Below are 27,302 nucleotides of genomic sequence, written 5' to 3' on the forward strand. Positions count from 1 at the left end.
AAACAAACAGCACAGAGTACTCAGTTGCAGTGTGCCCCCTTTTGAAAATTAATAGCAAATTAATAAATTATTTCGGATTGCTTCAAGACTGGATGCTGAAATGCCTTAATCCTCATGCCGCAAGGAAGTGCCTGAGAATTACAAGGTTGGTATTTGAGATTAATGTGTGTCCCACCAACTAATTTCAGTGGTAGGGGAAACAGGCTTCAAGGGAATGATGTGTTAGACAACTTCATGCTTATAGTTTTGCAGATATAAGTCAGCAGGCAAATGGAATTGTTAAACTATTAACAGAAAATTATGAAGATAAAGATATATATATATCAGTCAAGCCGTATAAAAATTCATTTTTAAACATCCCAAAAATGATCTGGCAAAAGATCAGTAAAATTTTCCTTGTTAATTTAACAGAAAATCAGCTTTTAGGCCAATAATCCAAGAGACCCATTGTGGTTGCTTTTTCTTTTTCAAACTAATTTCTTAGTTACAATTCAATCTTAATTGTTCATTGAATTTATAATATTTTTAGATAGCATTTTATGTGCTTTGCCTGTATCCTAAATTACCAAAAGTGTAATTTTTTGCTTCTGTGTAATGGCACATTTTGTTGCCCTAGACTTGATTGAATCTGCAGTGGTTTTATTTGTAATTTGATTTTTTTTATTTCTTTACATTTTGTGCCATTATGAAGCATGTATTTTATGTAATCCAACAATGGTTGCTTTTGCACCTTTGTGTTCATCATCAAGTTACAATTTGAGTGAAATGTTTAAAAGTAAGTGACAGAGAAAATATTAAATGTGGAAATATGAAATGCACCTGGAAGAGAACATGTTTTACAGTAAATCTAAATATAGATTATCTCCCAATTCGACATACCTTAATTAAAATTAATCCTCTGAAAAAAAGCTTTTTCAATCATTTTTATCCATCTGTTCTCAGTTTTGATTTTATTCTTACTGCCTGTTAGAATGCCCTGATTTATTTTTTGTTTGTATATTAGATGGGTTTATTTCTCCACTGAGCACCGTTCTATCAGTCTGAATACTTAGTGGCACCAGTATTACCAACTAATAATATAATCATACATTTCCGTTAATGACTATTTGAAACATAATTATCTTTAAAAAATATTTACTTCAGGATATGTGCTTTTAAACCTAAGAGCCATTGCCTTTCTGTCCCTGTGTTTATTAATAATACCTGCAGCTGTTTCTTGGAGTGATAACTGGTTCAGTTACATATAACATTTATTTGCATATGCATGTTAAAATGAAGAACTTTAGAAGCCTTTTAGGCATTTAAAGAAACATAAGATTTAAGGCAATAATGCACTCAATAGCTGCAACTACTGCAGTTTAATTAAAAGGTGATATATTGTAAATTAATTATTCAGACACAACATGTTTCTGTATGAAAAGTGTTTTGTCCTTTAAACATCAGAATGATTTGACCTTTTTGTTAGGTGCTGGTGGAACTGTGCATTTAGTTTCTTCAAAAATCTTAATTTATCTTACTTGCAGTCTGAGTTTAGTTTATATATTCAGTTTAGAACTGTATAAGCAGAAAGGTAAATTCTTTAATTAAGTTTTCTTATCATTGTTGTTAATCTTTTTAACAATAGAAACTGGTAAATGATACAGAGATTAATTTTCCCTTTATCTGAATAATTTTGTGTTGTTAATCATTACAAAGGTTAAGGTTGATATTTTCATGATAAGCCATATTAAGTCACCTTACAAAAATACATTCTGTTGTAATGCTGTTTGCTTTGACTTGGCACACATCACCTTTCTCGTTATTAGGGAGCTCTTATTATTCTTCATTGAAAAAGTTTCTTTTTTCTTTTCTAATGGGTCTTCTTGAAGACTAACATTATTTATGTGTTAAATTGTATACAGAAGCTAGACATACTGTGGGCAATTCCCTTTTATTGGTTTGAGGAAATATGTTTATTCAGACATACTGTACACTCTATCAAGCTGGCAGTATGCTTGTTCACAAAAATAATGTGCAAAGGGAAATTGTTGATAATATTTTTAATACAGAAAAAAAATCATCATTATTTGATTAATTTACATCTAACATAAAATTGTTCTTTTGGCTTACATGCTCTAACTGTTTCATAATAACACCTCTCATTCCTATTTTGAGAAGTATATGATTGGTGAACTAGTGAAAGTCACAGTTTCTGTTCCCATTCATATTTCAAAACAGTCATACAACACATTTTTCACAACTGATATCTCAAAGTGTATTTGCGACTGCTGTAAATTGGTCACACCCCCTGGAAATGTATTGTTTAATGGTTGGTTGAGGGTAAATACCCCAATTTTTTCAACAGACTTTTTCTACTGTCGGGGTGGTTGCATATTTACTGTATGTAAAAGTAAACTATCCTCCACAATTGATTAAAGGGATCATTTGTCAACATTGCATCCTTTAATTTAAAAAAGTAGTAAGGAGAATGAAATGTTTGTCTGCCGACGTGCTAGTAACTGTCAATTGCGTGCAGAAGAATAGTGCACATGGCCACTCTCTGCTGCTTTTTCTAAGCCAAGTTAAATCCTCCACTGGAAAAGCACTTGAAACAGTAAAGAACAGTAGTGCAGCTTTTCCTTCTAATTCTTAGGACTACCTATGAAATTTCACAGCTCACATGATTCCTTCCCAGAATATGAAACCACGGTATCGGAAATTGAAGTTCATTGTTTGGTTTCAGCCTACGTTATTGTGCAGACATCAAGGCTGCTGTCGCAACACCATTTCTCTTTGTGCAGTTTCTAAGCACTTGGCTTAGGTACTTGAGTCAGGTTCATGTTTTGTGTAAAATGAAAGTTCAAGACTACAGATAAACTACAAGGTCTTATTGCAGTCTGGCTTGAATGCAGTTTTAAAGCTGCAAAATTCATTCTGTAACTAGAAAGTACCTAATATTATCCATGACCCTTAAAAAAACTCAAGATAAACAAATTGTATTACATTAACCAATTTCATTCGTAACTTCTGTAAATGTGTGGTAATTTTATTAGATTCCAAATTATATGTTATTGTTCTTGCTTTAAATGAAAAAAAAGGCGCATAATAGTTGTCCTATAAATCTTTTCTTAATAATATTTTGAATGTTCATGAGGAATGAGTTCTGAATTTCTGATTATCTGCTAATTTCATTATAATGAAAGTTCAAAGACTCTGCCATGCAAACAATGCAAGTACAAATGAACATAGCACAACAATTATATAATGATGGCATTTGCTAATACTGTGGATGACAATGAAGAACAATGGGGACACTTCATTGCTTGTAGATTGCTATCCTGAGTGTCACTTTAATTGGCCAGTAACTCCAGTAAATGATTACTGCACTTTTGGCTACTTGTATATTGGGAATACCTGAATTTACATTTACATTTATTTGCTCAGCAGACATTTTTATCCAAAGTGACTTACAGAAGAATGAATGAAAAGAACCTGAATGCTTGAACAGTTTTCAAAAAAGACCAATATTTGTCTTGAATGTACAAGGTGGAATGAATACAAAAATGGTTGTAGTATCTAGATTTGTAGGACTAAAAATTAATTGAAAACTTCTAAAAATTACTGATTTCACAAACTTTGCCCAAAAATAACTTCTGAATTTGCTGCAATACAATAGTAGAGCATCTAGTACTTGTTGCTGAATTAAAGGTCAAAATATAAAAAAATAATTCATTATTAATAATTTTAATTAAAGTCAAAAAACAGAAAAAGGAAATGAACACTGTGAACGCATTTTGGAGAAAGGTAAAGTCATGTCAGCACAGAGATGGAGGTACTCTATACAAACTCTAAAGTCTCCAAAGTGTTTTACTGTTCTGCAGCACTTCTCTAATTCCGTGGGAGAATGACATTAATTGCAATGTTTCTCTCACAGGCTGTTTCTGACTACTCAGCAGGATTCTGATATCTTGTGCCATCAGTGTCACCCTTTGGAAAAAAACTCCTCTGCATAGTAAGAACACACACAATTAAATGTGGCTGCAGAGAATAAATTCTGTCAGCTTTCTCCGTTTGATGTTATAATCATGTAGAATAAAAATACATATGGCATAAAACCATGATCTTGATGCCTATTGCTGAAAGGTTCTTAATAACACTGATTTCTTCTATTTGTGTATAAAAGACAAATACTTTATGGTATAAAAGGTTGTCCTGAAACTTTTGAATGCTACTATAGTATGAAGCACTGTATACATTTCAGAATTATATGGTAATATGTGGCATGTTTTCCAGAAAGATAATAACTGTTCTAATTTGGTGTTTGATGGTGTAGCTGTTCTCCTGTCCTTATTTAGCATAGGAAATTATAAACTTTTATCAATTGCCTTTGATTCTCAAGATACAAGAAATGATGTCTGCTAAACAGATCATATTTTTTTTGTATAGACCTGTTGTTCTGGTTTTTTTTTATACTTGGACTTCCGTAAATCCAGTTTGATTGCATGGCACTGATTTCTTTTCTGTGTTAATCCTAACCTCTGCTAAGGTATAAGTTAATGTTAATTGGAACGACATAGTGTTATACGGTTCACTGCTGCCGGTGTCTGTTTGCTGTCATTTGTAAGCACTTAGGGTTTTTCAACTTGAGAAAGAGCAGGTTCAGATATGTTGTGCTAAAATACTTTGTTAGCGTTTAAAAAACTAAAAGAAGTCATCCTTTCTGTCTTTGTCGCAGTCAATCATTTTTATTACTTTACCAGTGTATACTTCTTCTTTAAAGATAGTTTGGGCAGTTGAAAAATAAATATGTAGTGCTGGAAATCAAATTATAAAGCAGAAGAATAATTATTGTACATATTACTGTTTTGGTGTTAGATTTCTAAATAGGTCAGAACTGTTTCTGAAGGCCTACAAAAGGAAACCATACATTGGATTTATGATATACCCAGTAATATTGCAAATACAGAGAGGTACTGTATTAAGAATATAGAACAAACTGTGGAGCTATGTTGTTGAGCCAGTCACCCTTCTCTTTTAAAAGTAATATTGGGGAGAAATTTTGAATATGGATTTGTTACCTAACTTGTAACCAAATAAATGAGGAAAACGGAATTATTGTTTGAAATTATAATCTGCAGCATTCCTAGGCTGTTAAGCATTTATAGTTCACATTTGTCATACAAATAAACATATCAGAGTGAAGATCTATTTTAAGTGTCTTATGAAAAATGTTTGAAATTGTCATAAAATAATTAGAAAAATGTAGCATAAGGCGTGGGGTTCACATCAACCATTGTACAACAATGTCCTTTTTTGTTATGTTTTTGTCTGCTTCTTTGTCTTCTTGACATTGCACTAGGCTCTTGGTAGCCATTGATTGTCAGACTTTATTAAGTGCAGTGAGTATCACAAAAATGATACAGTTTTTTGTTTTGTTTTTGTTTTTAGAACATTTTTATATACTAGCATCTCATCTTTAAAACCTGATGTCAGGTCAGTCTGATTGGACTGCTGCTGGTAACATGTAAACCATTACTATCTGCTGCATGACCAAGTGGTTGGCAACTATACTGTCCAACCCAGTTCATTTAGATGAGGAAGGTGAGTGGACAGCCTGCAGGAGTAAAAACAAGACCTGTCGAAGGATCACATGGAAGCTTTCTGCCAATATATATATAAATACTTGCTGTCTTGTATGTTGTTTCTCCCTTGAGACAAAATCCAGACCCACGGTAAAGCCCTGCCAGATTATGAGGTGGCGTTCAGAAACTCGTTCAATAGACATGTTAGGATGTTCCCAGTAGGCACGAGACTTCCCTTTTTGTGAGAAAAATAAGCTAGGTGTATGAAATGGGACGGAGGAAGAAAAGACATCTAAGAATTGCTTGGAATATGGCGTCAGTTATAGAAAAGAATGGGAAATTTTGGATACCATAGTAAAGAGAAAGGTGGACATAATTTGTCCACCATAATTTGTGTTCAGGAAACTAGACAAAAGAGTTGGAAGATGGATATACATTGTTCTGCTTTGGAGATCAAAACAGAAGAAATGGGTTTGGGATCATCATAAATAAGTAGATTTAGGGTAGAGTCACTGAAGTTAACAGAGTAAAAGAGGTAGTTGAGGAAACAACTGAAAACATATTATTGTCATGTGCCCTACAGGCTACATATTCCATGTTTTAAAAGAAGAATTCATAGCTGCCTTGGAAGATCAAGGGAGAAAAGGATACTCAAAGTTTGTGAAGTAATTGTGTGCGAAAGCATTTTCATATGCAGCGTTTATTAAGGCTCTAGTGTACTTAACTCTCATTTGGAGTCCTGGTGGCTGATATATATATAAATATATAGTATATCTCCATCCATCCATTATCCAGCCCGCTATATCCTAACTACAGGATCTTGGGGGTCTGCTGGAGCCAATCCAAGCCAACACAGGACGTAAGGCAGGAAACAGACCCCGAGCACACACACATACACACACCAAGCACACACTAGAGACAACTTAGGATTGCAAATGCACCTAACCTGCATGTCATTGGACTGTGGGATGAAACCGGAGTACCCGGAGGAAACCCACACAGACACAGAGAGAACATGCAAACTCCACGCAGAGAGGACCAGGGAAGGTCTCCCAACTGCCACTATTCCGCCCCATATATATATGTATATATGTGTATGTATGTGTGTGTGTGTGTATATATATATATATATATATATATATATATATATATATATATATATATATATATATATATATATATATATATATATGCTAAAACAGGAAGTAATATGTTATTTCTTGATTTATGGCACACTTAAGTTAAATAATTCATTACATTCTTACTAATATAAGAAACTATGAGGTTCAAGTGGATGGTGTATCTACATTCACCAGTAGTATTTATTTCTCTTTGTATCTAACATTACATACCTTTACAGACTAGGCTATTCCATGGGTGATTTGATGTTTTGTATGTAAATGTCAATGGAAACATTTTGATTTTATCTCTAGCCAATTATTTAAATTTTGAATTTTGGAATAGTTTTGTTTTATTTGAACTGTAAATTGCATGCACTATCAATAAGGACCATCTGGTTACCTTCATTAAGGTAAGGTTCAAAAGGTTTTACTGTGTGAATCCAGGGCCTTGACAGGTCACACAAATGGCAACAATAATTTTCTTTGATCAGCAGGATATCTTGCTGGTCTGAAAGTAAAAAGTGTTTATTGCCTTTCTTCTGTGTAATGGTCACTTAAATGGAATAATCATTAACCATTACTGTTTCTGCTTAACACCCACAGCTGCCTTTGATTTCTGTCACATCACTTCATTGCCTTTTTATCTTATATGATCAACAACAGTGTTGGAACAAAAATGGAGAGTCTCAGTGAACTTCAGAACCCACTCCTAGACAAAAACAGTAAGCATGTCAAAGGTGACTATTCCTATCAAGGGGACTTTACTGGAAATCAGTATCAGGAGAATATTTTTAATTATTTTGTCAGTGGCTCTAATAAAGCTAAGACTCATCAGCTCCTGGATGCCACATCCCTGCAACTGGCAGTTGAAGCCTTCTATCGGCCCAACTTTATTTTGTACAAGGATGACTCAAACATTAAAAATAAGGATTATAAGAGTGAATGCTGTGAAACAACCTTTACAGAGAACAAGGACAGTGCCGCTGAAGGAACAGAAGAGCTCGAGTCAAAACTGCTGGACGCTGCTGATAACGATGGGAAAATCCATACAGTCTCTTACGAGGTGGAAGAAGATGAATACCATGAGTTTGAGGTAGGAAATAGTTTTAGTGGTATTAATTTCCTGTAGTAACAACTTATTTAATCATTAAGCAATTTGCAGAGGCATTGTGTACACTGAAAATTAACTAGAGAAGTCAGAGAATGACTGTGCCCACTGAAATTACTGTTTAATCTGTTTTCTTCTTTAAGTTTGGTGAAGTTCTGAAAACTACCTCAAAGAAAAAAAAGCTATTTTTTGGTTTATTACTTGATTTGTGTTGTCTACAGTTTGATTGAAAATAACTTTACTCAGCAATGTTTATTTAGTCCATTAATAATCTAAGAAACTGTATGTTTACATTAAGATTTATGCTTGATTCTTTGCCAGTCTTTGCTAAACCCTTTACAAGTTCGTACATACTAAATGTGAACCTTGCAAGCAGCTCAAAACCACAGATTTTTGTACAAAGGATGTGTAGTTCTTAATCCGAATTAACTAATGATGTGCTTATTTTCATCCACACTTTGGCATTTGTTAGTGTGACTGTGATAACAGGGACTGACCAAATAGTTGATGGGCACTCACAATTTTTCAGTACTTAAATGCAATCAGATTTTCCTAAACCTACCTTATTGCTTTTGCAGTAAAGGATTATTTCTTACTAGAATTGCTATCAATGTATTTTCCATGAAATGTTCAGTCAAAATGTTAATGTCTCTGCAAGTGCTCTGAAAGAAGGTTTGAGTTTTTATCCATCTGACTATGGATATTTAACATTTTTTTCTAAACATTGAGTGAATCTGCACAAGTTACAAAATCAATGCCCTTTCACATTATGTGGAAGATTCTTTATTGTAAAAGAAAGCCAAATGACAGAGAACTGAAGCAATGCATGCTAGATGTTACAAGTGACTTTAAAACAGATTTCAGTCAAAATGGGGAAGGTGCAGATTTTTTTATCTATATTGTAATAAAATTTCAATAGCAAAGCGTTTCAGAAAGAGTAAGTTATCCATTAATATTCAAGACTTTTCTACTCAGGGATTGAATATGAGAATTCCTTTTAAATTCTATCTACACATTTACAAATGTGCAAGTTGGGTTAACAATAAAAATAGAAATGTTTAATAATTTTAACTAAAATGGGGCTGTGTAATGCAATGGCAACATAAAACTAAGATTTTACCAAGAGACCACAAACCTTGACAGAAATGACTTAATGGTTTATGATAATCTGCTCCTCATCTTTCTTCAGTATGCAGGTTATAATTTGTGTTCATTTTTGGAGTATGTGTCTGATTCTAGTTTACTTTGATGACATTTAGAATAATTTAATTATCATTATTACAGGATATAAATGGGTTTCTTAGAAGGTCATATTACCACTCCCATATTCAGACATTGCTACTCTGTTTGAAGTCATCGCTCTGTTCCTATTTAACATGGTGGGGTGGCAATCAATCAATCAACATTTATTTATATAGCACGTATTCATACAAAAAAATGTAGCTCAAAGTGCTTTACAAAATGAATAGAAAAATAGAAGACATAATAAAAAATAAACATAAGTCAACATTAATTAACATAGAATAAGTAAGGTCCGATGGCCAGGGTGGACAGAAAAAACAAAACAAAAAAAAACAAAACTCCAAAGGCTGGAGAAAAAAAAAAAATCTGTAGGGGTTCCAGACCACGAGACCGCCCATATATATATATTTATATATATATATATAATGTGTATATCTGTGTATTGGTGCAAACACACAAACTTTTTTCCATGAGCACTCTTTGCATTATTGGTAGGTTAAGCATTTGATACCATTGACTGAGTGTTATCACCTTACTACTACAGACCTTGATTTTTGAATTAAATATCTTGGTTTTTCTAGTCCTTTCTGGTTCATGGCCTCTGTCTTTCCAAAAACCTATTCTTTGTAACATTTTTCAAAAATGTATTTCCATTTCAATCATTATTTTATACTGGTTAGTGTCTGCTTCAATTCCTCAACAATACAAGAGAGAGAAAATATGCATTACTTAGGCAAACATTTTGACACAGAACAGCTTAGTATGTGGATATTTGAAAGCTTTTTAACTGTGCTTAAATGATATGTCATTGCAATAATTATTTGACTATGGACATATCGTAGATGGTGCTAAACATATTACTAAAAAAATAAACATATTCTGTTGTTTAGGTGACTATTCCTGAGATACACAGTTTTTGCTGTTTTATTTTGTTAAATAATTTTGCTACATTCTTTCTTTACCAATTTATAGTACTTTCACATCATCATGTTCTATAATTATTGCAGATGATGCAGGTGAGTTGTTCAATAAATTACCTTTTTTCTCCCAGTATTTAAATTTACCATGTGCTACATGGGTCAACAAACTACAGTACCAAATCTATTTATGAAAACATGTTCCAAATTGAAACATAGCTGTGGCACGTTTTTGGCACACATACTTTTTCCTTATAATCTTAAGTACTAAGAGTAATCTTAAAACATCTTAAAACTACATATTTTTGTATCTGAATAACTGTTGTGACAGATAGGGGGCGCTATCGCTCCCTTGAACCCTTGTCCACGACTCCAAACACCAGGTAAAAGTCCAAACGTTGACTTTATTTAATCGCCACAGTGCACAAAGCACCCTCTCCTCAAATCACAATAGCTATTACAGTCCTTTTATATATCCTGACCCGGAAGTGTTCCCAATCCCCAGACCATGTGATCCTGTATCACTTCCTGATCAGGTAAAATGCTCTTTTCTTCACCCCGGAAGCATGTCATTCCCCTTGTCCATGTGTGCTTCCAGGGTATAGGGAAAATATCCGTTGTTCCTCCCTGCAGTGTCTCCTAGTGGCCCCCACGGTATCCAGCAGGGCTGCGTATAAAAACTACAATGTCCATGATGCCCTGCTGGTCTTTGGGGGACCTCCATACTGCAAGGAGGGCTCCACCTGGCGGCTTGGGGTATTGGCCGGGATAAACGGCCGGCCATACACCACACCGTGTAACATTCAACTTAACTTATGTGAAAGGTATAAAAAACTTTCATTCCAAGATCTTAGAGTATGACCAATGTGACAGATAAAGGGTGCTATTGTCCCCTTGAACCCTCAGATACCCCGGTATTGGCCGGGATAAACTGCTTGCCATATATCACACCAAATTCTATGTTAATTTCTGAACTGGCGTAAACAGTTTTCTTAGATGTGAAATGTTATTATTCCATCTTAATTAGTTTGCATATGTGAAGGTGAATGTGTCAACGTAGATGTTTATAGGTGCTGAATCTATGCAATAATGGGGCTTAACTTTTCCAAACCAGTCTCAAAGTGCTTTCTGAGCACATACAAAAAGATAAAAGTCACAATAAACAAAATAAATATTTAGACATATGCATATTCCAGTTTTGAAAGCTACAATGAAAACTGTGAGCTACAGTATGTGCTGTCATCTCAGTGCTTCTGAATTAAGTGCACTTTGTATTTGAAGTATATTTATAGCCTGCTGCACTCAGGACAGGCTCTCTGTTTTTTTTTCAGATTCAATGTACTAAATTAATTCTCATTTATTGTTTTTTATTTCATTAAAAATTAGACTCTTGAATATTTACTGCCCTCTTAAAATATGTGGAAAACAAAAATATTATATTTGCCTAATTTAATCTTCAATGTAACTTGATTGTGGGCACAATTCTTAATGTACATTAATGAGGACAACTAAACCAGTGTTCTGTTGAATTTATCTGCCTCTCCTCAATTTAGACAAGACTAAAGAGGTAATAGTGGACTTCAGAAAGCAAGGAGGCATATGCTAACCCTCTCAACATCAATGGGACTTACTGTGAACAGAGTGAGCAATTTTAAGTCCACCTCATGAACTGTTCACACCAAAACGTGGTGAAGAAGGCTCAACAATGCCTTTTTTATCTCAGGTGTTGAAGAGGATTGACATGAGCACTCACACCCTCAGATCATTTCACTCCAGCACCTTTGAAAGCATCCTAACTAGATGCATCACTGTCTGGTATGGGAAGTGTACTGACCTCAAACACAAAGCCTTGCAGAGGGTTGTGCTGCACAAATCATTGGAGGTGACATTCTCAATCTACAAGTCATATATGTAAGGCATGTGTAAAGAAAGTCAGGAAAATTATCAGTGACATCAGTCACCCAAGTCATTACCTTCAGGTAGACAATACTGTAGCATCAGGCTCTGGACCAGCAGTCTTTGGAACAGCTTATTCCATCAAGCTGTTATGATGCTGGACTCTGTTCAGTGACTGGTACTAACTCCCATCAACACCCGATCCCATAACACACACATCAGTGCTGCTAATACATAATTTGTGCATTCTTTTGCACAACATCTTTTTGTGTTATTAGTGTGCATTGTGTAGAGTGAATTTAAATATGTCTAAGGGCTTACTTATATGATGTGTTAAATTCCGTAATATGTTCATTATTGCACAGTGTGTGATTGGTGTATTCCTATTTAAATGAATTATTATGTGTACTCTATTGTCTTAATATAGTTTATTATTTGCCTTGCCCACAGGTTTTTTCTTTCACTTGTACATTCACGTTAAATGATATGACAATAAAAGTGACATAACTTGACTTGAGTGTTAGGCAGTAAGACTGCAATATGTAACTACAATATATACAGTACAGTATATATTTACAAACTGTTCAGGAAAACAAAAACCCCATAGAAGTATTTAAAGTTATTGCAGTGGTCAAAATAATTAAACTGACATACATGGGCATATTTTGAAAGGTATTGTATAATTGTTTTTTAACTTTGTATGTTACACAGAATTGCCATTTACTGTAGTATTTCAAAAGGCAACAAACACCGTTTAATCTATATAAAGTGGCCTTTGCAAAGCAAATAAATACAGAAGTGGTGACTTCCAGTGGGGCAGCAAGATGTTGCAGTGGTCAGACCTGCAGCCTTATGGTATGAATCTTGAGCTCATATATGGTTTGTTTGGAGTTTGTACATTCTCCCTATGTCTGTATGAGATTTTCACCAACATCTCCAGACATATGCAGGTTAGATTAATCGATCATTTTTAATTGGCAGAGTATAGGTGTTGTAAAGTCTGGGCACCCAGACCAGAGCTGCTTTGTGCCTTGTGCTTAATGCTGTTAGAATAGGCCCCATCCCTCCGTGACCCTTAACTGGATTATTCAGTTTTGAGTGTTATGCAAATGATCACTGACTATCTTGACTGTTTTTTATTATATTTATAAGTTGCATATATTTGAGGTATATTTGACTTGGTGTATTTTGCAATGTATTTGTTTGCTTGTTGTTAGGCGGAGTGATAGCTCTGAGGCTAGGGATCTGCACTGGCAATCGGAAGGTAGCCAGTTCGAATCCCATAAATGCCAAAAGGGACTCTGCTCTGTTGGGCCCTTGAGCAAGGCCCTTAACCTGCAATTGCTGAGCGCTTTGAGTAGTAAGAAAAGTGCTATATAAATGCAAATAATAATTATTATTATTATTATTGTCAGTTTCTGAAATTTTTTCATGCATAATAATAGTTTTCAGAAGTGTCTTGGCTGTACATGGGGCCTTTTGATGTGATTTTAATTAATCACGCTGAAATGTGTATGTATAAGTTTCCTTTTACAAAATGTTAGTTATAGTCTAAAAATTAGCCATATTTGCCACTGCAATGTTGTGCATTTCTGGCAAATAATATTATTAATATGAGGCTTATGAACAAGTGATCACTGTAATATTTATGAGGAGTGAAACGAGCCCCGGACACAGACAGGCGGACATGTTTGAAAGCACCACCACACATTTATTTACACAATATTTACAATTAATAAAGTGCATACAACCCACAAAGTCCAGGCCTCACACTGCCTCTTTCTCTCTTCAGGCCACCTCCTTGCCTCTCCTCCTGAGCTCTGTCCTTCTCCTCACCTGACTCCAGCCGTCGAATGGAGGGAGGCAGCCCCTTATGTACACGCCCGGATGTGCTCCAGGTGCTTCCTGACACTCTTCCGCTGGCACTCCCCTGTGTGGCGGAAGTGCCGGCTGCTCCTCCGGTCCTCCTGGGCGTCCCAGCTGGGTACCACCCCCAGCCACTCACCACAGAAGTCATCTAAGTACATATACTATAAGCATAAATGTATAAATAAGTAAATTGAAGATAAATTTACTTAATTATATTTTAGTATCCGTTTCATTTGGATATTTCTACTTTCTATCTTGAGGAGATTATAGATTGTATTTAATAATTATCATAAGTGAAATGAGGTCTTTGCTGGAAATCCTTTTGCTAAAGGACTATAAACAGGTCAGGTTTAAAAAAGGTATGAATTCTAGTTTTGAGTCCTATAGGCATTTGGAAGGAGAATACAGTTATCCTAACATGTGACAAGGATTTGTCTGATCTGAACAAAACATAATAGGATTTTTGCTGCTGATGGCTTAACCCCTCTTGAAAGTACTTTTAGATTGAGAAGTATTATTTCAATGATTATATTTTTATCTACCTGCCATATCCTGAGAAAAATATACAGGCAAGAATTTAGGCAAAACTTTCTTATTTGTATCTTTTATAATTAGTTAACAGCTTCATTTCTTCTAACATTTCATGTTTCAGCTTATTGTCATCCTTTCCAAAAACAACCAACTTGTCTGTGATTTGTTTTTTGTATTTCTCTACTGCCTCGTGACCATGCTGATGTGTTGTTTTGACTTTTGCTGATTCAGAGCTCCACAGCTGTATTCCTCACCTGTACCTGTAGTACTGAGCATGTGACTTCACTTCTGTGCAACCTTTGCAAGTTTTTTTTGGTTGAAGACTGAACCATTTACCTGCCTTACAAGGTTTTATCTAGCCTTTTTCCGTGTGTAATTCCAACAATCAAAATCTTCTTGTGGCTCCAATTAATCTTTGATCTATGTTGGTAGAGAATCAGAACTGTGACTTAATTATCCGTTTTTTTATACTCCTTGTATTTTTCTCTGCTCAGCCATGTTTCCTTCAGCCTTGTTGTAATGTTTTTATTGTTCTCTGCTGAATGTTAATGTTTCTGTCTTGAATATAGAACGTTACTATGTAAATAAGATGCATTATTGTTGTTGTTATTACTGTTAGTCCAATATTAAATATTTATCTTAGAATGAGGAAAGTATTTACCCAATGAAAAAGTAAAGGTATTTGTCAGTAACTAACTGAATACATCTATTTTTCAAGCCAAGACAGTTGTCAAGTATTGATCTGAATCTTGGAAAATACTCACATATTGTAAAATAGTATATACATGTCATTTGTGAACAAAAAAACAACAATATTATGAGATTTAGCCATTTTAAAGAAAGACCAACTGTGTGTGCTACCTCAGAATTTATCTTCTTCCATAATAAACTTTCATACAAGAGGCATGGTTTTCTTTAAAAAAACAAAATCACAGTAAAATGTTCGCATGATGTGGTTGGTTTTGCTTTGATTTACATCAGTATTTGAGAAAAATAGTACCAGTAATATGGGATATAATGATTGTTTCCAGATCCCTTTATTGTCACAAACATGCATAAGATACACGGAAGGTTTGTTTTCTTTTATCGAAACACAAAGAGGACGTACTTGGTAAGTTTTTAGGCTTTTATTATCTGCTAGTTCTTTATGACCCATTACATTTATTGTAAAGTTCCATTGTGGGCAAGGAATTTTAAAAAATGTATAGAAAATGCCTAACTTTAGAATACAATTATACTAGGCAAACACATACTGTATACACCATGCTTGTGAAGAGACAACTTCAACTTGAAAAATTACCAAACTTATCCTCTTGAAAAATTACCAAACTTATCCTTTTAAAAAATTATTAAAGGATTATCAAAGCTTTTCCAGCAGAATTTTTATGACTAAATAGATAGATACTTTATTAATCCCAAGGGGAAATTCACATAATCCAGCAGCAGTATACTGATACAAAGAAACAATATTAAATTAAATAGTAATAAAATGAAAAAAAAAAAAAAAAAAGCAGACAATAACTTTGAGTAATGTTAGCATTTACTCCCCTGGGTGGAATTGAAGAGTCGCATAGTGTGGGGGAGGAACGATCTCCTCAGTCTGTCAGTGGAGCAAGACAGTGACAAAAGTCTGTCACTGAAGCTACTCCTCTGCCTGGAAATGACACTGTTCAGTGGATGCAGTGGATTCTTCGTGATTGACAGAAGTTTGCTTAGTGCCCGCCGCTCTGCCACAGATGTTAAACTGTCCAACTTTACTCCTACAGTAGAGCCTGCCTTTTTAACAAGTTTGTCCAGGCGTGAGGCGTCTTTCATCTTTATGCTGCCTCCCCAGCACACCACCACGTAGAAGAGGGCACTCGCCACAACCATCTGGTAGAACATCTGCAGCATCTTATTGCAGATGTTGAAGGATGCCAACCTTCTCAGAAAGTATAGTCGGCTCTGACCTTTCTTACATAGAGCATCAGTATTGGCAGTCCAGTCCAATTTGTCATCCAGCTGCACTCCCAGATATTTATAGGTCTGCACCCTCTGCACACAGTCAACTCTGATGATCACAGGGTCCAAGAGGGGCCTGGGCCTCCTAAAATCCACCACCAGCTCCTTGGTTTTGCTGGTGTTAAGATGTAAGTGGTTTGAGTCACACCATTTAACAAAGTCTTTCATTAGCTTCCTGTACTCCTCCTCCTGCCCACTCCTGATGCAGCCCACAATAGGAGTTTCATCAGCGAACTTTTGCACGTGACAGGACTCCGAGTCATATTGGAAGTCTGATGTATATAGATTGAACAGGACCGGAGAAAGTACAGAAAAATACAAAATTATAAAAGAGATATACATTGGAGTTGTAAACTACAAGCACTTTTCTAACGCTAGGGCACATTATAAAGTCTCATAGTTAAACCAGATAATCAGCCTTTGTTTAAAAATAAGGCTGATTGAAATACTTGGGCAAGTTGTGTTTTAGGGTATTAAACAAAGTAGTCAGAGTGTTTCCACTTTATCTATAATCATTTAAAATTTTTTTGTAAAAATGACAAACCCAAGTGTTTAGATCAGCCATTCTGGACTACCTTCTGAGAAGAGCATTTTGAGGGAACCTGCCCTCAGCAATAAATATAGTACTCTTTCTGCATTTTTGTGATCCCAGTCTCTCATAGAGCGAGACGAAAGAGAGAGATGGATAGACAAGGATATGGGTATCTGAGTTGTAGTTCTTTACCCCTGCAGAAGGTAAGCATTTGCAGCATTCCATACTACGCTGCTTCAGAGTGCATGACATAGATACAGAAGTTTTTATATGCCTAACAATATAGTAAACCGAAATATATTATATAAATGGATAATTATTAGTTAACCATAATAATTAAGCAAATGTATAATAGTATACATTTCTCTAGATTGCACCCTTGCTTCTTTCTAGAAACTCCATTGTTCCTCCTCTCATAAAGCCTTACTGTATGTTATTGTCAGTCCTATCTTCTCAGCTAACTGTTCACTGGTTTCTCTTCCCAGCCCCCTTTGTATAATAATAATTTTAGGAACCCTAATGTTATAATATAAGTTCCAAGGGATGCTCCAGAAGAACATTTCTGCCAAAATGTTAAAATATTTTGCCATGCTACTTGCTCTAGTTACTCGTGTTTTCTTTTTTTCCCATAAATTTTGTCTGGTCCTGCTTTTCAGATATGCAAGACCAACAAGGTACTAAGACTGGCTCACATGGCTCACAAGAGACCAAAAGAAAGTATTTTTAAAAATTAAGACACCCTTCCACCATATCTGTAGGTGCTTTGTTCTGCATGGTAATTTATATATGCTATATTTTGCAGTAAATTGACACATTTACAACTGAATTTCAGGGTTTTATTTTTACGTAAACTGCACATTATGCTTCTGTCTCAAGTTCAGATCTATTAATGCAATGTGTGAAGGTAAGCTAGCATGTACTGTTAATTGTCTCAAAGTTTGTGATTTGTTGTGAATGCAAGATGTGCAATTTGTCAGTAATTGGGTTTATCAGATTAGCATTACAATACTAAAGCAGACAAGAAGATGTATAAAGGTGTTAAATCATTTTGCAAAGTACATTATAATGATGACCTGTTTCTGCAATAAAACATAATTGGTTCTAGAAGAAACCTATGAGTCTGAGGTGACTGCCATAAATGCATGCATTTACTGTCTTACTAGCAAAAAATATTACTTTAAGCTTTTGTGATCATTTAGTTATCACTGATGTGTCTCCTACCCAGAATGAAGCAAATGATGGGAAAAAATGCACAAGCAGATGGTAATTATCAAACAAAAAAATTAAAACGTTTAAAAATTGCACAAGCAGGAGGCATTCAATAAGCAAATAGAAATATACACTGAAGCATAAAATTTGGGAGGGCTAAGTAAAGCAAGTCAAGGAAAATAACCTACTCTGTAGCAACACAGGGTTTATTTTACTGGGTTATGAAACTTCCTTAATGTTATACCTGATTGTCACTCGGGCTATGAAGCGAGTGTTAAAAGCGTTAGTCATGAGTGTCATTTGGGCAACTGTATAGACGTGTCTCGCGTAAGTGTTAGACCCAAGCGTTACTCGGGCAACTGTATAGGTGTGTCAGACTCAAGCGTTATTTGGGCAGCGTTGTAGACACATCTTCTCCTAGCCTCATAATGACATCTTGTAAGAAAAGCTTTTCAGCAACCCAGGTGTTGCATGCTCTTGACAGTGATATAAGCAGTGATATTGAGGAGCCTCTCTTCAGTAGTGATGATGAAGTGAATCTGTCTTCAGACAGTGAAATTGAAACTGACAGTGATGCCAAAAGAGATTCTCATGAATCTGAAAGTGACATTCATATTTGGGTTTCTGTTGACACTGCTTCAAATAAATTAGCACCACCTCATTTTGATTTTGGGAGGAAACAAGGAATAACAGTGAATGTTGTCAGCCAAGATCCACTTACTTAATTGAAGTTATTTCTTGATGATGACATGATCAAAAGACTTGTTGTTGAGACAAACTGTTATGTTGAACAGTGTCAAGTAAATGACGGTACACCTAAGCAGTTTTCCCTTTCACATATATACTATACAAAAGACAGATTTTGACAGTATGCATGGTATTAGCATCATCATCATTATTATTATTCATTTAATATTATTATTATTTGTTTTATTATTATACTTTTTTACATTTCTGACTTTGTAGTTTTAGTGTTTTGCATGTATTACAGTAGAAAATATAATTTTATTTTCAATTCAAGGATAAAAGCACCACATTTTTTTATGTGTTTTTTGAGAAAAAAATGTAACACTAAGGAAGTTAAAGGCACTTCCTTACTCTTTCACTAATTCTGTATTCTCTGGTGTGTTTTCCTCTAGCTGGTCAAGTTCTTGTTTCTTCTCTCCTACAAACTCTAGGCAACTTCATCTTTCAGGAAGGTAGCTATAAAGCCCCTTCTCTAATCACTTCCATTGCAAGAGAAACACTATATTGTGCTAGAGTCACCAAAACAGTCCACTCCGTACTATCTCCTGGTATCCCTGTACCCCAAAACTGTCCTAGTCACTTGCAGTCAAACCCTTCACCACTCATTCCATATAAGAGACAGTATGGCAACATGTATTCCTGTCCAGGGCTATGTGCCCCCTACAAGCTTGAAAGTGTTTTATCCTGTGTTTTTCTTAATTCAGGTTTTCATATCACTAAAGAGTGTTGGATCATGGATCATCTAGTGGCTAGGAGGTGCTATGTTTTACATCTGTCTGACTTGTTTGTGAACTATATGGATATTTGAGATCAGGTACTCCACTATCTGGAGATCCTAGCACTCTGGCATCAAAACCAGTACTAACTACGTCTGTCTCATTGTTCAGTACTAGTTTTTATTACAGATGTCACCACGTAAAGTTGCTCCAAGCCAATCTAGTATCTGTTACTTGTTTCCCCAATGGGATTTGTTGTTGATCTTTCCTTTTGTCACCAGGTATCCACTACAATTTACTATACCTGAGTATTAGTCTGGTCCTGGAGTTCCTGTAAGAAATCTGCTTTGCCCCTCCAGGAATTAATTTTCTTTGTCTTATTTATTTTTTACCTAATGTCATAGTTTATTATTCAAGGTATCTTAATAATCAAGCTTTTAAAACCAGGAATACAACAGCTGTTTTGAAAGAATGGTTGAATCTGTGTTTGTAGCAAGTAAGAAAAAGGTATGAAAGATTGTTCATTTAACACTAGAATTACCAGAGCCTACGAGAAAACTTGTAGATCCAGCCCACCTTAAATTTGTTTGCACCTCTCCGTCAGTGTCTTTTGCCCTGTAAATGTGCCAATTAAGACAAGCAGCAAGCAGCCTGCTATTCAATCCCCCCACCATCGTAGAACATTCACAAAGTTTTTCCAGCTCATACCTTGTTTGATTATCTGGGAGTGAAGTGCTGGAGTTTTAGAGTGGAAATAATAGATCGTTATTTGGAACAAATGCATTTCATGTGTGTTCTGTTTCTACAGTAATCTGTGTAAACACATTGTTAAAACAGAAACTTTTTCATATTTTAGTAATAAATGTTACAAAATGTAGGCATAAACTACAGAATGTGTGAAGCTTGAAGTCCAAAGAGCAAATAAACACTTTCACAAAAGGTTCAAAAATAAGACAACAGCTTCTGTGGCGTAGCTGTAAGATTTGCTGACTTGTGATCAAGAGTCCCCGGTTCAATCCTGACTGCCTCCTATATTTGCCGTTTTTAGAAGTGAGCTGCTCTTATTGTTAATATTATACAGTACACACATACATTTGCTACATAATTCAGCGCTATATGCAATCATCTAATTCAAATGTTAACAGTTCACACACACACAGAGAGAAGTGTGCGCATTACAACAGGTACACATGTCGTAAAAGTAGGAAGGACGGTCCTTGCGTGTGTGTGAACTGTTAACATTTGAATTTGATGATTGCAAATAGCGCTGAACTGACCTCATAAAAGGTCATAAAATGAATAATTCCAAATATCATATATACCAACATCTCTGTTTTTTTTTCACATTATAAACCATAAGGTGCATACTAATTCTGCGTGAGCAGGAACACGCAATAAAACTGAATAAAAAAAATAAAGTGACGATGAGATACACATAAGGCAGATTCACCAGCATTTGTGTGTCAGCTTTTATCCCTCCAGATCAGAGAATGTCCAGTTCCATTGCCAACAAAACACTACTCCCATCTACAGTTAATCCCAGTTTCAAATAAAAACTAACAGTGTCAGATTCCTAGGGCGGTAGTATGTATCGTGACTGAGAGAATAAAAGTGAAAAAAAAAGGTATCTTTTACAAGTACAGTACTATAAATGTACACGGTCTGTTACAGACACAAACCAAATGTATGTGTGTACTGTATAATATTAACAATAAGAGCAGCTAACTTCTGAAAATGGCAAATATAGGAGGCAGTCGGGATCGAACCAGGGACTCTTGATCACAAGTCAGCAAATCTTACCGCTATGCCACGGAAGCTGTTGCATCATCCTTGAACCTTTTGTGAAAGTGTTTATTTGATCTTTGGACTTCAGGCTTTACACATTCTATAGTTTATGCCTACATGTTGTAGCATTTATTACTAAAATATGAAAAAGTTTCTGTTTTAACAATGTGTTTGCACAGATTACTGTAGAAATGGAACATACATGAAATGCATGTGTTCCAAATAACAATCTAATATTTCCACTCTAAAATTCCAGCACTTCGCTCCCAGATAATCAAACAAGGCATGAGCTGGGAGAACTTTGTGAACATTCTGCGACGGTGGAGGGATGGAATAGCAGGCTGCTTGTCTTAATCGGTACAGGACAAAAGACGCTGACGCAGAGGTGCGAATGGATTTAAGGTGGGCCGGATTTACGTGTTTTCTCGTAGGCTCTGGTAATTCTAGTGTTAAATGTTGCTTCTCATTGCCACTGTGTATAGATGGTGTTTATACTGCACATGCTGTGCTGTTAATGAAGTACACTGTAGCCTTGCATGACGCAAAAAGTGATTCTCTCCACCATCTGTGCTGGACTGATTCAATTTTCAGCAAGGCTTCAAATGCCTGTTTAATCTTTGTGTCAAGGTCTAATGACAGGAAAACTCTTAAGTGACATGAGTGTTTCCTTCATCTATATTTTTTGACTTTATATGTTTTTCGTAGTACTAGGGTGTTGTACTGTGTTAGACATTATGAATGTAGTAAAAGGCAAGCAAAATCACACCTTTTATCGGCTAACTAAAAGATTACAATATGCAAGCTTTCGAGGCAACTCATGCCCCTTCTTCAGGCAGCATCTTGCCTGAAGAAGGGGCCTGAGTTGCCTCGAAAGCTTGCATATTGTAATTTTTTAACTTAGCCAATAAAAGGTGTCATTTTGCTTGACTTTTCACTATGTTTTTTATCACATTGCTCATAAGGAAAACCCTGAAGATTTTTTTTTGCTGCACCTGTAGCCATCAGCATCCCCTTTAATAAATTTTACACATGCTGCCATCAAATGCATATATTAATTTGGGCACAAGAAAGCAGTAGGCGTCTGCATTCACTTCTGTGTTGGGCATCAAGCTGCATTCTCATCTAATGCATATGCAATCTCTGTAAGTGCACCTTACAGAGAATATTTTTGTAATCAAGCATTCATACTTGATGGGGTGCTTGCTTTACATTTGTGAATTGTTTTCTGTTTAACTGAGAATTGTTCAAGCTCTTCAATTTAACATTGCAATGTGGATGTGCCATTCATTTATGTTATTGAGTGCCTTAGCTTCCACAGCTTTGGAAGCTGGCATTTTAATTCCTACCTCTGGTTCCATGCATGACTGGCGTTCAGAAAGTCACTTGATACAGTATTTCTGCGCTACAAATGTAAAAATTATATATATAATAAGCAACAGTTGTACTACATCCTGCTGATATAAGTCACCTTGGGTGCAGATGCTTGCCAAATACATAATAATCATTTTTTCTATTGTATGAACTTGCTTGTTTCTGTATTTTGCAGGCAGTAAGCAATCTCCAAAGAAAAATGATTTTTTTCATACATTGGTATCTGCTCACAAGCACACACCTCAGTAGAACATATACTGTACCACTTAAACTACAGTAGGGAAATGGACAAGCCACCTCCTTATAAGAAGAGGATTCAAGAATGTTTTGTGTTTTGCTTAGACCTCAACATGCCTTTATTTGTTTGGTGAATCCTTCTTGTTTGTCCAGTTTTTGGTGATTTTAATTAGAATCTTCAGTGATTATCAACTAATCAGGAAATCTTAAAGATGTGACTGCTAGAAAGATAATGAATCCATGTATGTCAGTTACCTTAGACTCACAGGTACTGTTGTGCTATTTGGAGGAACATGTCCTCAGTTTTTAACCTTATTAAAGTTTGCCAGCTGGTTCAGCACCTTTGTACTTCTCTTTCTCTTTTCTAGTATCATAGTGCTATTCTTCTAAATTCAGTTACTGGCAAATTGCACGTTCTTAAAATCACAAGGAGTCACAAACCTTGAAATAGCTAACAGTGCATGCTAGCTCAGCTGTCCACATTGCATTAAATCAGCAACATAATGGGCAACATCATCATCCATCTGTCCATTATCCAACCCACTATATCCTAATACAGGGTCACGGGGGTCTGTTGGAGCCAATCCCAGCCAACACAGGGCACAAGGCAGGAACAAACCCCAGGCAAGGCGCCAGCCCACAGCAGGGCAGCAACATCATCATCAAAGAAACAGCAAAATTCTTTATCACCTGTTTAGATGTTGGATACAAAATAAAAAATAGTTACAGTATATGCTCTTTTAAAGTCTCTAACTGCTTCTTAACTGTAACATTTTGGAGTATTCTGGCTAAAACCTGTTATATAAAATACACTTTGTACCTGACCTTTGACTTTGCTTATTTTCTCTGTTTGGATGTTTTTGTTTCAAAAAGACCCTGCATTACCATTGCAGTTTATACCTGATTACTTAAAACTATTCTCTTTTATTTTATTTAAAATAAAGAATCTGACTTCAAGGGGAATGTTATTTTTAAATAATGTACCATTTTCAAAGTCATATTTTGCTGTTCACAGTCAAGGGAAACTGGAGCCTATCTTGGCTACTATGGACGCCAAGCAAAAATCAATAGCAATTGTTAAAATTGTTAAAAACATCTAATATCTGTGTCCACAGTATTTATTTCTTGTGGATTCCACCACTTATAACTTATCTTGTGTACAGTTGCTTGCCGCATTGCTATGCAGGACAATAAGAGGTCAAGACCCATGATGTCACTGAAAGGTCAAGGATCATGCACTTCCTGATTATCTGATTATATTGAAATTTAAAAATGTTGAGAGTGTCTGTACTAGTAATAGTTTTCTTGGTTTCAGAATATGCGCAACAGTATTTTGACTGTCTTTGTTTAGCGATTGGGCTGTAATGACAGATTGGAAAGATTCATGGTTTAGCACATTTTGTGATGTATGTTTAATCTCCAAAGCCTATTTAAAATATCTCTACCTTTTCCTTTTTAAGGCATTGCCATCTGTAAAATACAGCAAAAATCAAACTATCTGCAAATCCATTTAAAGCACAAACCACAGTGACTTGTTGATTTCTAAATCATTGATTATTTTTACTCTTTACTACATTGTAATACCCTGTAAATATATTATATGTGCAGCAGCGATACAAAGTGTTTCTGTGTCTTGCGTAAATCTTTTGTAATTATATATATATGTACATATTTGATTAAAAAATTCTAAACAAGATAATTGATTTTAAAATAAAAATACAAATATTGTGTAAATATAGACCCATAGTACTAAACTTGGTTTAAAACGGATAGATGTTGGGTGCATAAATCTATACTAATAAAAGGCAAAGCCCTCACTCACTCACTCACTGACTCACTCACTCACTCACTGACTCATCACTAATTCTCCAACTTCCCGTGTGGGTGGAAGGTTGAAATTTGGCAGGTTCATTCCTTACAGCTTCCTTACAAAAGTTGGGCAGGTTTTATATCGAAATTCTACGCGTAATGGTCATAACTGGAAGCAGTTTTTCTCCATTTACTGTAATGGAGATGAGCTTCAACGCCGTGGGGGCGGAGTTTCGTGTGACATCATCACGCCTCCCACGTAATCACGCAGTACATAGAAAACCAGGAAGACCTCAAAAAAGCGCTGAAGAAAACATGCATTATGTAATTGAGAAGGCAGCGAAACAATAAGAAGCGAGCGAGTGACATATACAACTATATTCATGAGTTCTGCTACTTCGGAAACAAAGCACGATGTAAACCTACACTTTAAATTAAGTTCATAGACAGGCTGCCGCTGGTGTTTGTAATTTACTGCCTGCCCATATAAGGCCGTCCGTCAGCGGCAATCCAATAGCAAACTGCCACGGGTAAATATTCACGGGTGAAGGACTGTCTGTGCTTATGGAGAGGAAGATGAGATGGTCAGGGTGGTGTTTGACACAAACTCAGCGAAACTGCGAGAGAAAGTTTTAAGTGCCAGGACTAAGGTAACATTAAATAAAGCTATGGACATAGCACGAGATGGCACCAGCACAGCTGGGAACCTTCGATGCAAGTACACCGAGTGGCTCACGTGAACTGACGCAGTGCACAGATAAAAGCAACAGTTCCAAAGAGCTGAACAAAACCGAATTACACAATTGAAAAGGCAGCAAAAAATATGAAGCGTCTGATAAGCATATTCATAAATGCAGCTACTGTGGAAACAAAGCACACGGTGGAAAAAGTCAATGTCCCGCTAAAGGAAGACAGTATAAAAAAACCGTGCATGCAGTGTGTCAGGTCTCAGATAAAGAAGAAGACGAGCTGTTTATTGATGCAGTAAGAAACGAATCGATGAATGAAACCTGTCATCTTTACAACGATTGACAAACACGGAATGTAACTTGAACACAACACATCCTACAAATACGAACCTGATTGAAAGAAATAATGATAATCAAATCCTTGATGACAGCAACACTCAGTAACACTCACAAAACAAATACTGTATATTGATAGTCATGTTACGTTATTTTTAAAATGTTCCCTTTTCTTTTCTACCTTTTTAACACACTACTTCTCCGCTGCGATACGCGGGTATATATATATGTATATATATATCCCGCTCTACATACTCGAATAATGGATACTTTATTCGCCATCAATGATTGTTTTGGTACAGCCATACTCAGTGTATTCATTAGATGAACGGTAAAAAAGTAAGAGCGAGGGGAGGATGACTCATTGAGGCATGCAGGCTGTAGTCTTGCGTCAACTCTATCTGAATTGCGATCACATTTGAAAAATATATCTTTTCAAGTTCTATTTAGTCCATATGTGTCAAACTCAAGGGCGCGGGCCACATCCGCCCGGCGTGTAATTATATCCGGCCCGCGAGATCATTTTATATACTGTATTATTGTTATTAAAGCCCGGGTATATGAAGCGCTGGTAACACAATAAACTACAGATCCCATAATGCAGCGCTTCAGCTGCCTTGCCGAACACTTACTGCGTTAATCAAGTCTACCTTATGATGCGGCAAGTTATTGCGAAGCTAGAGTTATTGCGCACTGAGTTTGCACGGCGCTTTGGTGACTTTGAAGAACAAAAAAAGTCCGTTTACATGCGGCTCGAACCTTGTGCATGTTTGGTAGCACATATCTGTGTGAGAAGCTCTTCTCAGTGATAAAGACTAACAAAACAGCACACAGGAGTCGCCTCACTGATGAGCACCTGCAATCCATCCTGAGAATCTCCACAACACAGAACCTCACACCAAACAGAAACGAACTTGTGGCCAAAAAGATGCCAGACGTCCAGCTCTAAAATGACATATGAGCAAAGACAACTGAATGATTTGATTTGTTATTGCACGTAAGAGCGGGAGTCAACCGTTTTAACAATTAGCGTATTGCACTGATACGAAATAGCTGTGTGTGTATATATGTAGATATGTATGTATATGTATATATATGTTTATATATGTGTGTGTGTATGTATGTATATATATATATATGTATTTGTGTGTATATATGTGTGTGTATGTATGTATATGTGTGTATATATGTGTGTGTATATATGTAGATATATATGTATGTATATATGTGTATATGTATATATATATATATATATATGTTTATGTGTGTGTAAATATATATATATATATATATATATATATATATATATATATGACAACAACACTCATCACTCACAACAGTGACAAAACAATTACATTGACAATCAGGTTACGTTATTTTCAAAATGTTTCCTTTTCTTTTCATTGCTTCTTTAACACACTACTTCTTTGCTGCGAAGCGCGGGTATTTTGCTAGTCATAAATAAAATTAAAGGTAGATGAATATGATACAAGCATGCATTGGGATTGTTGAATAATTGTTAAATATGACAGGTGCTTACTTTTGTGAAAACCAAGGTAAGTTGTGTCAATTTCCAGGATTTTGTCAGTAGAAATAGTTTTTAACAAGGTACATTAATTAAGTGA

At 35.6% G+C, this 27,302-nt stretch overlaps 1 protein-coding gene across 1 annotated transcript in view; it reads left to right on the top strand.

Moving 5' to 3' along the window:
* The window catches only part of syndig1l (synapse differentiation inducing 1-like), a 134,605-nt gene that overhangs the window by 9,724 nt on the left and 97,579 nt on the right, over positions 1-27,302 (top strand). The window contains exon 2 of the mRNA XM_039741177.1: positions 7,286-7,775. Within this exon, the coding sequence (XP_039597111.1) occupies positions 7,332-7,775 (444 nt within the window). The 5' untranslated portion in view covers positions 7,286-7,331. The remainder of the gene's footprint in view (positions 1-7,285; positions 7,776-27,302) is intronic.

The sequence above is a fragment of the Polypterus senegalus genome, chromosome 18 (genome assembly GCF_016835505.1).
Source record: "Polypterus senegalus isolate Bchr_013 chromosome 18, ASM1683550v1, whole genome shotgun sequence".
Lineage (NCBI taxonomy): Eukaryota > Metazoa > Chordata > Cladistia > Polypteriformes > Polypteridae > Polypterus > Polypterus senegalus.